Raw genomic sequence first — 17,776 nt, forward strand, 5'->3', positions numbered from 1 at the left:
TTTTGTGGACCAAGCAGGTTGTGTATTAGTGTTTAGCAGACTGTACGTCAGTCCCTATACCGCTGAAGGACTGCTGCAGTATAGGGCAGCGGTCAGCAGTGGTGCACGTCAACCCTATCTATTGTGGACCGATAGCGGTCCTTACAGAACAGCAGACTGTACCGCACTCAAGCCTATGTACCGTAGCACCCTATACCAAGTTACCAGTCCTTATAAGAACTTTTGTGGAACAAGCAGGTTGTGTGTTAGTGATTAGCAGACTGTACGTCAGTCCCTATACCAATGAAGGACTGCTGCAGTATAGGGCAGCGGTCAGCAGTAGTGCACGGCAACCCTATGTATTGTGGACCGATAGCGGTCCTTACAGAACAGCAGACTGTACCGCACTCAAGCCTATGTACCGTAGCACCCTATACCAAGTTACCAGTCCTTATAAGAACTTTTGTGGACCAAGCAGGTTGTGTATTAGTGTTTAGCAGACTGTACGTCAGTCCCTATACCGCTGAAGGACTGCTGCAGTATAGGGCAGCGGTCAGCAGTGGTGCACGTCAACCCTATGTATTGTGGACCGATAGCGGTCCTTACAGAACAGCAGACTGTAACGCACTCAGGCCTATGTACCGTAGCACCCTATACCAAGTTACCAGTCCTTATAAGAACTTTTGTGGACCAAGCAGGTTGTGTGTTAGTGATTAGCAGACTGTACGTCAGTCCCTATACCAATGAAGGACTGCTGCAGTATAGGGCAGCGGTCAGCAGTAGTGCACGGCAACCCTATGTATTGTGGACCGATAGCGGTCCTTACAGAACAGCAGACTGTAACGCACTCAGGCCTATGTACCGTAGCACCCTATACCAAGTTACCAGTCCTTATAAAAACTTTTGTGGACCAAGCAGGTTGTGTGTTAGTGTTTAGCAGACTGTGCGTCAGTCCCTATACCGCTGAAGGACTGCTGCAGTATAGGGCAGCGGTCAGCAGTGGTGCACGTCAACCCTATCTATTGTGGACCGATAGCGGTCCTTACAGAACAGCAGACTGTACCGCACTCAAGCCTATGTACCGTAGCACCCTATACCAAGTTACCAGTCCTTATAAGAACTTTTGTGGACCAAGCAGGTTGTGTATTAGTGTTTAGCAGACTGTACGTCAGTCCCTATACCGCTGAAGGACTGCTGCAGTATAGGGCAGCGGTCAGCAGTGGTGCACGTCAACCCTATGTATTGTGGACCGATAGCGGTCCTTACAGAACAGCAGACTGTAACGCACTCAGGCCTATGTACCGTAGCACCCTATACCAAGTTACCAGTCCTTATAAGAACTTTTGTGGACCAAGCAGGTTGTGTGTTAGTGATTAGCAGACTGTACGTCAGTCCCTATACCAATGAAGGACTGCTGCAGTATAGGGCAGCGGTCAGCAGTAGTGCACGGCAACCCTATGTATTGTGGACCGATAGCGGTCCTTACAGAACAGCAGACTGTACTGCACTCAGGCCTATGTACCGTAGCACCCTATACCAAGTTACCAGTCCTTATAAAAACTTTTGTGGACCAAGCAGGTTGTGTGTTAGTGTTTAGCAGACTGTGCGTCAGTCCCTATACCGCTGAAGGACTGCTGCAGTATAGGGCAGCGGTCAGCAGTAGTGCACGGCAACCCTATGTATTGTGGACCGATAGCGGTCCTTACAGAACAGCAGACTGTAACGCACTCAGGCCTATGTACCGTAGCACCCTATACCAAGTTACCAGTCCTTATAAGAACTTTTGTGGACCAAGCAGGTTGTGTGTTAGTGATTAGCAGACTGTACGTCAGTCCCTATACCAATGAAGGACTGCTGCAGTATAGGGCAGCGGTCAGCAGTAGTGCACGGCAACCCTATGTATTGTGGACCGATAGCGGTCCTTACAGAACAGCAGACTGTACCGCACCCAAGCCTATGTACCGTAGCACCCTAGACAGACCAAGTTACCAGTCCTGATAAAGAGCTTTGTGGAACAAGTGAGTTGTGAATGATTAGCAGACTGCAGCAGAAGGGCAGCAGTCAAGTATAATATTCTTTCTATATTTGGAAGAAAGAATATTATACGTGTACAAGCCTATTACCGTACCACTGATACCAGTCCTGAAAAGAACCTTTGTGGAACTAATAGTAACAGCAAGTCTTTAAAATTATCCTCACTGCCTGACACACTGCTTCCTGCCTGTCCCTATACAAATTGGCAAAAAAGAGTAGGCTGGAACGATTAGCTGGAACAGCTCTTTTGTGGACCTGATAGTAACAGCTAATGATGATGATGATGATGATGATGAAGAAAGACTAATCTGGCTGAGCTGTCCCTAAAATAGCAGCATACAGCGCTCTGTCCCTTTATCTAAACTGACAAAAGAAACTCAGGCTGCTGACCTAACACCTATACCAGTCCTGAAAAGAACTTTTGTGTACCAAATAGCTAGCGTTTTCTCTGTCCCTACTCCACACAGGATCCTTTCCCTACAGTGACAGAAGAAAGAATGTAAAATGGCCACCGGATCGGGTGTATTTATAGGTTAGGGGGAATGTCCAAGTGTCCATGAGCTGTCATGTCTCAATTGGTTGTCCTGTAACACATGATAAACGTGTCACGAAAGGTTAAAGTTCTTGTATACATTAAACACGTAAGTCCGCCGGGGCGAACGACGGAAAAAGGCGTTCGAACCCGCGGACGGCGAAAGTCGGAAATTCGCCGCGAAACGACCGCCGGGCGAACCGTTCGGCCATCACTATTTATCATAGACATTTGTTCTGACTAATGCAGTATTTTCATGTTCTTATGCACTTTTCACTTGTTTCTGACACATGCTGTTCTAAACTTCTAATTACAGCAAAACTATAGCATAAAATCTGCTGAGACTTTTTCTGCATCTGCTCAAGATGTTTAGGAATCTTTCTATCACAGGTTAATACAGATTAGGAACAATTTAGAGTACATACCTGCAAAGAATCACACAAACAGCATGAGATATGACCACTGACTTTGTGGCTGGAAGTAGTTTAATTTCCAGTCACATGGTGTGTGGCCTTATATAGACTCTGTTTGTGTACCTTCTCTGCCATCTACTGGTTATTAATAGAATAGTAGGGAGATGTTTAGAAATATATAAAAAAAAATGAATATATACTTTGCTTTGGGGTGTCTGTTTTGTGACCATATAAACCCCAGTCCGTCACACACGGCATCCCGAAAACCAATCACCACCTTCAGGATTTCTAAGGGTGCAAATTTTTGATTTCACCCCTCACTACCTATCACAGTTTCGAAGGCCATAAAAAGCCAAAATAGCACAAAACCCCCAAAAATGACCCCATTTTGGAAAGTAGACACCCCAAGCTATTTACTGAGAGGCATGTTGAGTCCATGGAATATTTTATATATATATATTTATATTTTATATTTTGCCACAAGTTGCGGGAATATTACAAACTTTTTTTTTTTTGCACGAAGTTGTCACTAAATGATATATTGCTCACACATGCTATGGGTATATGTGAAATGACACCCCAAAATACATTCTGCTGCTTCTCCTGAGTACAGGGATACCACATGTGTGGGACTTTTTGGGAGCCTAGCCACGTACGGGACCCCGAAATCCAAGCACCGCCTTCAGGATTTCTAAGGGCATAATTTTTTTATTTTACTCCTCACTACCTATCACTACCTATCACAGTTTTGACGGCCATAAAATGCCAAGATGGCACAAAACCCCCCCAAATGACCCCATTTTGGAAAGTAGACACCCCAAGCTATTTGCCGAGGGCCATCTTGACACTATTGAATATTTTTTTTTTTTGTCCCAAGGGATTGAATAATGACAAAAAAAAAAAAATTTTACAAAAAGTTGTCACTAAATGATATATTGCTCACACATGCCATGGTTATATGTGGAATTGCACCCCAAAATATATTCAGCTACTTCTCCCGAGTATGGGGATACCACATGTGTGGGACTTTTTGGGAGTCTAGTCGCGTACGGCACCCCAAACCAATCACCACCTTCAGGATTTCTAAGGGTGCAAAGGCCATAAAATGCCAAAATAGCACAAACCCCCCCCAAATTACCCCATTTTGGAAAGTAGACACCCCAAGCTATTTACTGAGAGTCATGTTGTCTGAACGAAAAAAAAGAGATTGATCGGTGGGTATGCCCACCATTAGATACCTCCCTTCATCCACCCACTTCTAATGATGGACATACATGCACCATTTATATATGCCGAAGCATGGGGGCATCCTCCCGCAAAAAAGTTATGCCGCGTACATACGTTCAAACTTTTCCATGGGCAAGCCCCCTGTCGGAATTTTGACCGTATGTACGCGGCATTAGGAGCAAAATCGCTCCTCCACCCCTTATGCCCCCATGCTTCGGCATATATGCTCTTTTTTAACTGTGGTGGTGAAATCACCGCCTACAGCACTGGAGTCACGGCTTTATGTATCGTGGGAGCAAACGCTGTTGCTGTCAAGATAAATAAATCTGCGCTGCAGCTGAATGGCGTACCTGCTAAGCAAATTATGGTTAACGTTAAAACAAAGTAACATCCCAGTAAAACCTTACCATACCATACCTGCAAAGCAATTGCCAAAAAAAACAGTAAAAAATAAAACATTTTTTAACACAACCTGTGCCTAAAATATATATATGCCGAAGCATGGGGGCATCCTCCCGCAAAAAAGTTATGCTGCGTACATACGTTCAAACTTTTCCACGGGCAAGCCCTCCGTCGGAATTTTGACCATATGTACGCGGCATTAGGAGCAAAATCACTCCTCCACCCCTTATGCCCCCATGCTTCGGCATATATGCTCTTTTTTAACTGTGGTGGTGAAATCACCGCCTACAGCACTGGAGTCACGGCTTTATGTATCGTGGGAGCAAACGCTGTTGCTGTCAAGATAAATAAATCCGCGCTGCAGCTGAATGGCGTACCTGCTAAGCAAATTATGGTTAACGTTAAAACAAAGTAACATCCCAGTAAAACCTTACCATACCATACCTGCAAAGCAATTGCCAAAAAAAACAGTAAAAAATAAAACATTTTTTAACACAACCTGTGCCTAAAATATATATATGCCGAAGCATGGGGGCATCCTCCCGCAAAAAAGTTATGCTGCGTACATACGTTCAAACTTTTCCACGGGCAAGCCCTCCGTCGGAATTTTGACCGTATGTACGCGGCATTAGGAGCAAAATCGCTCCTCCACCCCTTATGCCCCCATGCTTCGGCATATATGCTCTTTTTTAACTGTGGTGGTGAAATCACCTCCTACAGCACTGGAGTCGCGGCTTTATGTATCGTGGGAGCAAATGCTGTTGCTGTCAAGATAAATAAATCCACGCTGCAGCTGAATGGCGTACCTGAAAACATAAAAAATGGTTAACAATAACACAGTAAACAGTAAAGTATAAAAAATTTGAGAGAAGAGAGAGAGAGAGAGAGAGAACAATAAAACGACAACTATTTTTGGTTTTTATATTTTATATTTTTTTTGGTTTTTATATTTTATATTTTTTTTGGTTTTTTTTATTTTACTTTTTTTTTTTTTTTTTTTATACACTTTTTTTTGAACTGTAAACTGTAACTGTAACGGTTCGGGTCTCTCAAAATGCGATGGCATCTTGGGAGACTCTGTGTTAGTGTGCCTAGGCTGTGAAATGCTGTACCCTACGCTAATACTTCACTAGTTCATGGTAGCGTTCAAAACACTCACCCTGACAAAGACCAGGCTTGCCAGGACAGCGTGGACAATAAGAACGGGTGTCACGCCTATATCCGCGCTTGCTACAGACACGACATCTTTTTTGGGGGGCTCGTTGGGTAGGGGTACTCGGGAGGACATAAGAATAATGCCTCTCATGCAGCCGGCTTACTGCATTTGGTTGGGAATGGTGAGGTACAGAACCGTCTGGAAACAGAAGCTCTGTGACAACCTCTCTTTGGAAGAAAAGAAAGGTTAATGTTCCGCCTGAAGTTTTGTATAGCACAAAAGCATTCAGCAAAGCCAATTGAAATAAGTAAGCAGACACTTTTTTGTACCAGCGTCTGGTCTTACGGGAAGTTAGATACGGCGCCAACATCTGGTCATTGAGGTCCACCCCTCCCATATTTTTGTTATATTCATGGACACAGAGGGGTTTCTCCACAATACCAGTCGCCGTAGAAATTTGGACCGTCATGTCTGCATGAAGGGAGGTAAGAACGAAAACATTCTTATTATGCCTCCACTTCATAGCGAGCAAATTATTACACCGATAGCAGGCTCTCTCCCCCAGCCTAAGACGGGAATCTACAAGCCGCTGGGGAAAGCCCCGGCGATTAGGTCGCACAGTGCCACATGCTCCAATCTGATTATCAAATAAATGACTAAACAGTGGCACGCTGGTGTAATAGTTGTCCACGTACAAGTGGTACCCCTTTCCGAATAAGGGTGACACCAATTTCCACACTATCTTGCCAGCGCTTCCTATGTAATCAGGGCAGTTCTCCGGCTCTACGTAACTATCTTTACCCTCATAAACCATAAAGCTCCATGCATAGCCTGTGGCCCTGTCACAGCACTTATAGAGCTTGACCCCGTATCTGGTACGCTTGTTGGGAATGTACTGTTTGAATGACAAGCGACCAGTAAACTTAACCAGGGACTCATCAACGCAGACAACTTTTTGGGGAGTAAACAAGTCTGCAAAACGTTGGTTGAAGTGGTTTATGAGGGGCCGAATTTTGTAGAGCTGATCGTATTCAGGGTCTCCACGTGGACGACAAAGTTCATTTTTCACTGAAGTGCAAGAACCGCAAGATCTGCTCGTATCGTTTCCTGGACATGGAGTTAGAGAACACGGGCATGTGGTCAGCCGGATGCGTGGACCAATAAGCCCGCATCCGCATAAATTTATGTGTGCCCATGTTGAGGGAAAGGCCCAAAAACGTCTTAAATTCGGAAACCGTAACTGGTTTCCAATCTCTGGCAAGAGACGGCAACTGGGGATTAGCGGCGATGCGTTGACCAGCATATAAATTGGTTTGGTCCACAATAGATCTATAGAGATCTTCCGTGAGATACAGAGAATAAAAATCGAGTGGCGTAAAATCATCTGTATCCACCTGAATACCGGGTTGGGCAGTGAATGGGGGAAGTACGGGTTCTGCAGAAGTGGTGGGCACCCAATTGGGATAGGCGAATTCTGCAGGAAGGGCACTATGGGTACGACGGGCCTGTCTTTGTCTTCTTCTTCTTGGTGGCAGCGGGACACTACTTGTGCTTGCCACCTCGCCAGCTTGAACTGCACTTATGGGACTCGCCACCTCACCACGTGATACTGCAGTGCTGGATGTACGTCCAGGGTGTACTAGGCCGCTGGTGCTTGCCAGTTCACCAAAAGGATGAGCGGCGCTAGTACTGGCTCTATACTCCATACGAGGGACTTGCGGTTCCTGCACCTCAACAACATCAGAAAATCGGGGTCGGGTACGCCTGACAATAGCAGGGACCTCTTCTTCGTCGTCAGAGCTATCTGACATGGAGGCGCTGTCCTCTACAGGTTCGTATTCTGAGCCTGAATCTGACAGATCAGTGTCTTCCTCTTCACTATCTGTCATGCTCAGAAACGTGTAGGCCTCTTCACTAGTGTACCTTCGCTTTGCCATTTTGGGCTCTAAATTTAGGGGTACAGTAGTGAGACTCACAGGTAAAAAAGCACCTAGCCTGTCAGCGACTGTATAAAACGCTACAAAAAAAAACTGTTAGCGATCGCAGGGATCAGGCCTGACTCTGCGAACGCTGCAGTTATGTGTGTTGTGTTTTGTAAGTGACAGTGATCGATCGATACTGCACTTGGGTGGGCTGGGCTGGGCTGGGCAGAGGGGCAAAACGCAGGTGCTAGCAGGTATCTGGGCTGATCCCGCTAACAATGCGTTTTTTTAGAACCCTAAATTGCTGGGCACGCTAGTATAGATCTGATCAGATCAGATATTGATCTGTTCGGATACTATACCACTAAGGGAGGTGTATGCTTTGCGCGTGGGTATTAGCGGTGCTGGCACTAATCTAGCACTGCCTGGGGCGACGCAGACCCTTTCTGACCCTAAAACCAAATTTATATCACCCGCCGGGTGATCAGGGGGTTAAACCTTTATTAGGTAATAAATGGCGGGTGCCCTGATGCTATAAAAAGCGAACTACCTAACCAGCGTCACCCGTAACACTTATACGGTGATCACTGGTGAAAGGGTTAACTAAGGGCAATCAGGGGTTAAAACCTTTATTGGGTATTTATATGGGGGTACCTGAAGCTTTATAAAAACCTGACGGGGAACCTAAATAACTAAATAACTAACTGGCTAACCAGCGTCACCAGTGACACTTATGCAGCGATCGCTGGTGAAAGGGTTAACTCTAGGGGCAATCAAAGGGTTAAAACCTTTATTAGGTTACATATCGGGGTACCTAACGGTATAAAAACCTGGCGTTGAACCTAAAAAAAAACTAGCTTCCTAGCGGGACCAGTGACACTATTGCAGCGATCAGAAAAACGATCACTTAGTGACACTGGTAAAAGAGGGTGAAAGGGTTAACTGGGAGGGCAATCAAGGGGTTAAACCTTTATTAGGGGGGGGTAGGGGGCTACCCTGGACCTAAAGGGGCCTAACACTAGCTGCCCTGACACTTTTTACAGTCACAACTGACACTAAATGTAGTGATCAATAAATAAATGAACACTGCATTAGTGACACTGTGACTGGGGGGGGGCGGGGGGCCGATCGGGGGGGTGATCGGGGGGTGACTGGGGTGAAATGTGTGCCTGTGTGTACCTATGTGTCAGTGGACTGTTGGTGCACTTACTTGGACGTCTTCACTCCTCGCTGTCCGGTTCACAGGGGAGGAAGTTCGTCACTGGCCAGGAGCGATCGAGAGGGGATGGGCGGAAACCAACGGCCATCCCCTCATCGCCGATCGCTCCGGCACCGAAAGGGACCGCCGTATCTAGCGGGAGGGGGTCCGATGGGACCCCCCACCCGCTAGAAGGCATTCACGTACATTTACGTGATTGTGCCTGCCTGTGCCATTGTGTTGACGTACATTGGCAATACGGCGGTCCTGAAGTGGTTAAACTTCTAAAGAAATAAAATCAAATGCGTTCCTGAAAGTTAGCCAATAGCAAGTGTTTGAACTGTATTAAACCCATGTTCAGTTCAAACCCCCAACTCCAAAATTAAGGAAGCAATAAAATGTGAAATTTAATGTAAGTAATGTAAGTGGGGGGGGGTCTCTGGTGACCCTGATGCAAGGGGGAGGCTCTCTGGGGACCCAGATGTAAGCGGGGGACTCTCTGGGGACCCTGATGCAAGGGGGGGCTCTTTGGGGACCCTGATGTAAGGAGGGCTCTCTGGGAACCCTGATGCAAGGGGGAGGCTGTTTGGGGACCCTGATGTAAGGAGGTGCTCTCTGGGAAACCGGATGTAAGTGGGGGGGCTCTCTGGGAACCCTGATGCAGGGGGGGGCTCTTGGGGACCCTGATGTAAGGAGGGCTCTCTGTGAACCCTGATGCAAGGGGGAGGCTCTTTGGGGACCCTGATGCAAGGGGGAGGCTCTTTGGGGACCCTGATGTAAGGAGGGGCTCTCTGGGGACCCGGATGTAAGTGGAGGGCTCTCTGGGGACCCTGATGCAAGGGAGAGGCTCTTTGGGGACCCTGATGCAAGGGGGAGGCTCTTTGGGGACCCTGATGTAAGGAGAGCTCTCTGGGAACCCTGATGCAAGAGGGAGGCTCTTTGGGGACCCTGATGTAAGGAGATGCTCTCTGGGGACCCGGATGTAAGTGGGGGGCTCTCTGGGGACCCTGATGCAAGGGGAAGGCTCTTTGGGGACCCTGATGCTAGGGGGAGGCTCTTTGGGGACCCTGATGTAAGGAGGTGGTCTCTGGGGACCCGGATGTAAATGGGGGGCTCTTTGGGGATATATACACACACACACACATATATTACTGCATATACATGTGTATGTCCGTCCAAGTGTATGACTTTCTTTACTACACTGCTATGGGCTCTAGCCCCAGATCTTTTGTAGACCCAGCAACACCCCTGACTGCCTAGATGAGAACTCCGCACATTTGAAACCAGTTATATAAAAAAAAAACGTATTTACTATATGCAGCTTGATGAAGGACATGTGCTGTCCGAAACTGTGCAGTCACTTGTAACTTTTGTATTCATGAAGATTGAATTAAAGGAATTCAACTTAAACTGAGATTGCATCTCCAATTTTATATATATATATATATATATATATATATATATATATATATATATATAAAGATCAATAGATAGATAGATAGATACACCTTTTTTTTTAATTCCAATAGTTTTTTATTGAAGATTGAGGTTTACAGTTTACATCAAAGTCTAAGCCCTTGTACACACGGTCGGAAATTCCCACCACAAAATCCGTCGGATTTTTTTCGAGGGATTTTGTCCGAAACCGGTGTTGCATACACACGGTCGGACAAAGTTGTCGGAAAATCCAATCGTTCAGTACGTGATGACGTTCGTTCGTTAAGATGGGACTACGTTGCGGCTAGTAGCCAATAGCTTTGGTCTCGTAATTTGATCTGAGCATGCGTGGCACTTTGTCCGATCGGAATTCTCTTCAAACGATCGGACTTTGTCCGATCGGAATCATGTTGTTGGAAAATTTTATATTCAGCTCTCAAACTTTGTTGGTCGGACATTCCAAAGGAAAAAGTCTGATGGAGCCCACACACATGGTCGGATTATCCGACAACACGGTCCGATCTGACATTTTCTGTCGGAATTTCCGACCGTGTGTACGAGGGCTAACAAACATTTGTAACATAAAACGTTATTATGATACATCAATATTATTTCGTACTTATAATGCTGAAGCTTATCGTATTGGATTCAAAATTTTCAATGCGGTTGCATTGTATTCAATCATCATGTTTCGCTTATAAATATTCAAAACGGAGTACAACTTGAGAACATAGTCATACTATCAACTCGATTAAACTGAAGGTTGGGAGTAGAAAAGAAAGAAACAAAGGAGAGAGATGGGGAGTGAGTAAAGAGAGTGGGAAGGGGGAAAGTAGGAAGAGATTTAGTGGTGACTATATACATTCTCTAGGCTGAAGGGTTTGGTGGACAACAAATTAGTGCTTGATACTTTCCTGATTGTTTCTGTTGTACCATTCTATCCATGGTTTCCCTTTAGAGTGCATTTTTTGGTAATTACCTTGTGTAGATGCACACATCAGTTCATAGGTAGCATGGACATTAGTTGTTTCTAATATCTGGGTCAGGGTGGGTTAATATCCTTCCAGTGTCTCATAATGGACAGTCTAGCACTTAGCCCTTGTACACACGGTCGGAGAATCCGTCGGAATGTGTCCTATCGGGCCGTGTTGTCGGATAATCCGACTGTGTGTGGTATGCATCAGACTGTTTCCATCGGAATATCTGTCGGACCAAATTTTCCAACTTGCTGGAAATATTTTCCGACAAACTGGTCCGATAGGACATACTCCGATCATGTGTAGAGAATTCCGATCGGACAAAGTGCCACGCATGCTCAGATCAAATTCCTACATCAAAGCTATTGGCTACTAGCCTGAACGTAGTCCCATCGTAACGAAATTACGTCATCACGTTCTGAAAGATCGGATTTTTCAACAACTTTGTCTGACCGTGTGTATGCAACAGTTTCAGACAAGATCCGACGGACAAAATCCGACGGACAAAATCCGACAGTGTGTACAAGGGCTTAGAAGGATATGCGTCACTATAACTCTTGATGCTACCCGAATGGATTCTATTCCCAGTAGGGATGAGCCGAACACCCCCCAGTTCGGTTCGCACCAGAACATGCGAACAGACCTAAACTTCATGTGAACTTTAGAACCCTATTAAAGTCTATGGGACTCGAACGTTCACAATCTAAAGTGCTCATTTTAAAGGGTAATATGCAAGTTATTGTCCTAAAAAGTGTTTGGGGACCCGGGTCCTGCCCCAGGGGACATGGATGAATGCAAAAAAAGTTTTAAAAACGTCCGTTTTTTCAGGAGCAGTGATTTTAATAATGATTAAAGTGAAACAATAAAAGTGTAATATTCCTTTAAATTTCGTAGCTGGGGGGTATCTGTAGTATGCCTGTGAAGGGGCGCATGTTTCTGGTGCTTAGAACTGTCCCTGCACAAAGTGTCATTTGTGCAGGAAAAAAATCTTTTAAAATCACTTGCGGCTATATTGTCGGCTCCCCGTAATACAGAGAAAATTCAATGAGTGTTCTCTGTATTAGCCGACAATTCATTCATTCATTGATAAAAAAAAAAAGCGTGGGGGTTCCCCTAAATTCAATTACCAGGCCCTTCAGGTCTGACATGGATATTAAGGGGAACCCCGTGTCAAATAAAAAAAAAATTGACGTGGGGGTCCCCCTAAATATCCATACCAGGCCCTTCAGGTCTGATATGGATATTAAGGGGAACCCCGCATCAAATTTAAAAAAAAAATTGACGGGGGGTCCCCCCCTAAAAATCCATACCAGACCCTTTATCCGAGCACGCAACCTGGCAGGCCGCAGGAAAAGAGGGAGGGACGAGAGAGCGGTCCCCCCTCCCTCCTGAACCGTACCAGGCCACATACCCTCAACATTGGGAGGATGTTTTGGGGGTCTGTGACCCCTCAAAGCACCTTGTCCCCATGTTGATGAGGACAAGGGCCTCATCCTCACAACCCTGGCCGTTGGTTGTGAGGGTCTGCGGGCGGGGGGCTTATCAGAATCTGGAAGCCCCCTTTAACAAGAGGACCCCCAGATCCCGGCCCCCCCCCCTGTTTGAAATGGTAAGGGGGTACAAAAGTACCCCTACCATTTCACAAAGAAAGTGTAAAAATGGTTAAATAAGACAAACACACTTTTGAAAAATTCCTTTATTAAAAATAAAAAAAATAAAAAAAAGATTCCAGCGGTGCTAATCCACTCTTGCTATCCAGCGACGGATCTCCGGGTCCAGCGATGGATGATCATATCCAGCGGCGGGGGATCTCTCAGTCCAGCGCTGTCCATACATCCGTCTTCTGTCTCCACTCCGGAGAAACTGCGGGATCCCAGCACTGACGTTTCTTATATTAGGAGGGCGGGGCCACCCGTCACCTGACCCCACCCCTCTGACGCTGGAGAGGGAAGCCAGGGGTTCCCCAGTGACGTGTGGGTGACCCGCCCCCTCTGATGTAACGCAGGTTTCCGTTACATCAGAGGGGGTGGGGTCACCCATACGTCACTGGGGAACCCCTGGCTCCCTTCACCAGCGTCAGAGGGGGTGGGGTCAGGTGACGGGTGGCCCCGCCCTCCTAATGTAAGAAACGTCAGCGCTGGGATTCCGCAGTGTCTCCAGAGTGGAGACAGAAGACGGATGTATGGACAGCGCTGGACTGAGAGAACCCCGTCGCTGGATATGATCATCCATCGCTGGACCCCGGAGATTCGTCGCTGGATAGCAAGAGTGGATTAGCACCGCTGGAATCTTTTTTTTATTTTTAATAAAGGAATTTTTCAAAAGTGTGTTTGTCTTATTTAACCATTTTTACACTTGTACCCCCTTACCATTTAAAACAGGGGGGGGCCGGGATCTGGGGGTCCCCTTGTTAAAGGGGGCTTCCAGATTCTGATAAGCCCCCCGCCCGCAGACCCTCACAACCACCGGCCAGGGTTGTGAGGATGAGGCCCTTGTCCTCATCAACATGGGGACAAGGTGCTTTGAGGGGTCACAGACCCCCAAAGCATCCTCCCAATGTTGAGGGTATGTGGCCTGGTACGGTTCAGGAGGGAGGGGGGGCCGCTCTCTCGTTCCCCCCTCTTTCCTGCGGCCTGCCAGGTTGCGTGTTTGGATAAAGGGTCTGGCATGGATTTTTAGGGGGACCCCCACGTCCAATTTTTTTTAAAATTTGATGTGGGGTTCCCCTTAATATCCATATCAGACCTGAAGGGTCTGGTATGGATATTTAGGGGGACCCCCACGTCAATTTTTTTTTTTACATTTGACACGGGGTTCCCCTTAATATCCATGTCAGACCTGAAGGGCCTGGTAATTGAATTTAGGGGAACCCCCACGCTTTTTTTTTTTTTTTTTTTTATCAATGAATGAATGAATTGTCGGCTAATACAGAGAACACTCATTGAGTGTTCTCTGTATTACGGAGACCCGACAATTTAGCCGCAAGTGATTTTAAAAGACTTTTTTTCCTGCACAAATGACACTTTGTGCAGGGACAGTTCTAAGCACCAGAAACATGCGCCCCTTCACAGGCATACTATAGATACCCCCCCAACTACGAAATTTAAAGGAATTCTACACTTTTATTGTTTCACTTTAATCATTATTAAAATCACTGCTCCTGAAAAAACTGCCGTTTTTAAAACTTTTTTTTGCATTGATCCATGTCCCCTGGGGCAGAACCCGGGTCCCCAAACACTTTTTAGGACAGTAACTTGCATATTACCCTTTAAAATGAGCACTTTAGATTTCTCCCATAGACTTGTATAGGGTGTTCCGGCTTTTCGAATTTGCTGCGAACATGTCGAACATGAGTTCGACTCGAACTTGAAGCTCATCCCTAATTCCCAGGGATAGAATGGACATTCCAGCAGTGGTAGGGAGCCCTGTCCCCATGACTGCCGCGAGAAGTCTGAATATCTTGGCCCAAAGTGCATGTATAGTTGGACAAGTCCACCACTTTTTTTTTTTTTTTTTTTTATTTTTTTTTTTCAGGAGGGGGTTGAGGAGTAATATTCTGTAGAGAAGGTGAAACATATAGTATATGTACAGTTATGTAGTTCCCAGATGTGTATAGGTTTTCTTTTATTGGTGCTTTTTATTTTCTGTATATTTATAATTATATATATAATTATGTTTAATTTGTATGTAACACCATGGTCCTATGAGATATGACATTTCAATCTACTGTATGTTCTTATGTGTAGTAGAATGACAAAAAAGTTTGACTTGACTTGACTTGAAAGTCCACATTGACAACACTTCAACATATGATTCTTTTTAATGTAGGTGCTTCCTTATTAAAGCCCTGTGGCCCCATGAAAAGTCTTTCTGTTGAGGAGGGTGAAGAAGTCGTTCTACAACTGGACCTGAATAATATCTCTCTCACTTCTGCCACCTGGGTATATCAAAAGTTTGTTATTGCCACCACAAAGCCAGGCCAACCACTGGAGATGGGTGATCATGGCTCTGACTATACCGGGAGACTAGGTTCCAACTTAAAGGATGGGTCATTAATTATCAGGCCTTTGTCTTCCAATGACATTCGGATTTACCGAGCTGAATTATATAATAGTGAAATGAAATACATCTGTGCTCAGTTATATGATCTGAGGATTACCGGTAAGTTAAAAAAAAAATGTCAATGGCTTTACATTTACTTCATATATCTACAAAATTACGTTGCTTACACAATTGGACACATTATTGTTAATCAATAATGTTTTATTGATTTATTATATTAGTACTGTTGTACATTGGTGGTATATGCATATGCATTCAAGTGAGAGAAACAAGTAACAGCCTAAATAAAAACTTAGGCAAGTAGGAAGCTGCACGTAATGTCCAAGGTCAGTACATGGGAGCTGTAGAGCAGTGAAGGCTTCAGGATCAATTGTAAGGCCAAGCAGATAGAAGGAATTATCTTCCCGTAGGTGTAGGGGACCACCGTGAGAAGGTAAGGATATGCTTAAACAAGGGTAGTAGGGGTGTTATAGGTAAGGTTGGGGGGATATTGATATACAGTAGGGAAGGAAAGTCATGGAAAATGTGGGTTCAGGCATATGGGGGGGGGAGGGGGCTTGATAATAAGGGGGATAGGGCAGAATAGTAGGAGAGAAGGGATTGTTCTCGTCCCACCTCGTAGGATGGATTGGGGAATATAAGAAGGGTAGATTGGTAGGCATGAGAGTAGGAAATATTTTAGAGTTACAGTACACCTGTCTGTGTCTCGTTAAAACGAATAGGCTACGGACCCACAAGGTGGGTAGGTGCACCTACCTATATATTTATGCCTCTGTAGCTTAGGTGCCTTCAATATCCAGGCATCTATAGCCAGCACAATCCAAGTGGTAGAGTCAAGTGCTGGTCTTGTTTCCTCCAGGTGATTTTTTCATCGATATCACATAGGGGACATGGGGGCACCAGCACCCGCAATCCCTTCACAACCCTTCCACAAATCATTTAACCAGCCCAATAACTGCATCAAAAATATTTTGCCAACATATTGGACTCTTTCAGATAAAACACAAACAATTTGCTGCAAAGGATTACTTGCAATAATGACTATTCATATCATTCTAATCTACAGGTAATAATGGGGTATCTCCAAGCATTGCAGGTAAGTAAAATATTCAGTAATACCAGGCATTATAAATTGTGTTACTTTTAATTACATTCTTGAAACAGTCCTTCACAACCACTTCCAATAAAGCCTTATGCCGCGTACACAGGATCAGATTTTCCGACTGGAAATGTTGGAGGTGAGCTTGTTGGCGGTAAGTCCGACCGTGTGTACGCTCCACCGGACAATTGTTGTCGGACTTTCTGCCAACAAATGTTGCCTGGCATGTCCTCAAATTTTCCGCCAACAAATGTGTATTGTCGGACTTTCCGATCGCGTGTACACATGTCCATCGGACAAAAGTCCAAAGTACAAACATGCATGTTTGGAATCAAGGACAAGCCGGAAGCTCTCAGTCTTGTAAAACTAGCGTTCATAATTGAGATATCACATACGTCTTGTACCTCACTATGTTCGTAATTGTTGGCCAACATTTGCGTGACCATGTGTATGCAAGACAAGTTGGAGCCAACATTCTTCGAACAAAATTGCACAGTTTTGTTGTCGGAAAGTCCGGTTGTGTGTACGGGGCTTTAGGCCCGGCTCCCACTGGTTGTACGACTGTCCATCTGACTTTGCCCTGTGACTTCGGCCTGACATCGATCCGACTGTCAGGCTGGCACTTACCGAACCGATGAGTCCGCTTGGGCAGAGGGTGGTCTCCCATACGTGTCTGACTTACAACCCCTGATAGAGCAGACAGGTGGCTGAGAGTGCGGAGTGGTAAGAGAGCCTGTGATATGGCTCCAGGAGCAGGAACTTTCAGGAAGCTTCCGGCAGCAGGTGTGTAGGTAGGACACAGGCAAACTGGGTACAGTGCAGGAGCAGAGCAGGCAGGTCCGGGTGCAGGCAGGGTACGGCAACAGGCGGGCAGCAGAGGCACAGAAGGAGCAGGCAAAAGAGAGGTCAAACAGGCCGAGGTCAGATGCAGGCAGAGGTCAGCGGTGTCAAAGGAAAGCCGGGTCGTCAGGAGATAAGCAAACAGGAACACAGGATACGAACAACGGGACAGGAACCGAGAAGCTGTTGATCAGGCAGCACCTGGGAGATGTCAGTAGCAAACCTAAATAGGCCGATTGGCGCCAAGCACCGCGCACGTGCGCGCGTCGACGCGCGCGGGCGCGCGCATAGGCGCGCGCGCACCCGAACGCCAGCAGACACACCAGCGGTACCCGAAGTGCCCACCACAGCGCGCAACGGCGCGCGCTGACGCGCACCTGCGCCAGCAGGGGCACGTGAGGGCACACACCGACGCGCACCAGAGCCCACAGGAGCGCGCAACACCGCACGCACAGGAACACGCACCCCAGCATGCACCGCAGGACATCGGCGCGCACC

The 17,776-nt window shown here is 46.1% G+C and overlaps 1 protein-coding gene across 1 annotated transcript in view; it reads left to right on the top strand.

Annotated features, from left to right (window-relative positions):
• The window catches only part of LOC143942675 (uncharacterized), a 48,899-nt gene that overhangs the window by 18,990 nt on the left and 12,133 nt on the right, over positions 1–17,776 (top strand). Inside the window, exons 2-3 of the mRNA XM_077464054.1 lie at positions 15,106–15,438; positions 16,406–16,435. Coding sequence (XP_077320180.1) covers positions 15,106–15,438; positions 16,406–16,435 — 363 coding nt within the window. The remainder of the gene's footprint in view (positions 1–15,105; positions 15,439–16,405; positions 16,436–17,776) is intronic.

Source organism: Lithobates pipiens, unplaced genomic scaffold, assembly GCF_037356315.1.
Source record: "Lithobates pipiens isolate NorthernLeopardFrog02 unplaced genomic scaffold, aLitPip1_a1.2 Scaffold_30, whole genome shotgun sequence".
Lineage (NCBI taxonomy): Eukaryota > Metazoa > Chordata > Amphibia > Anura > Ranidae > Lithobates > Lithobates pipiens.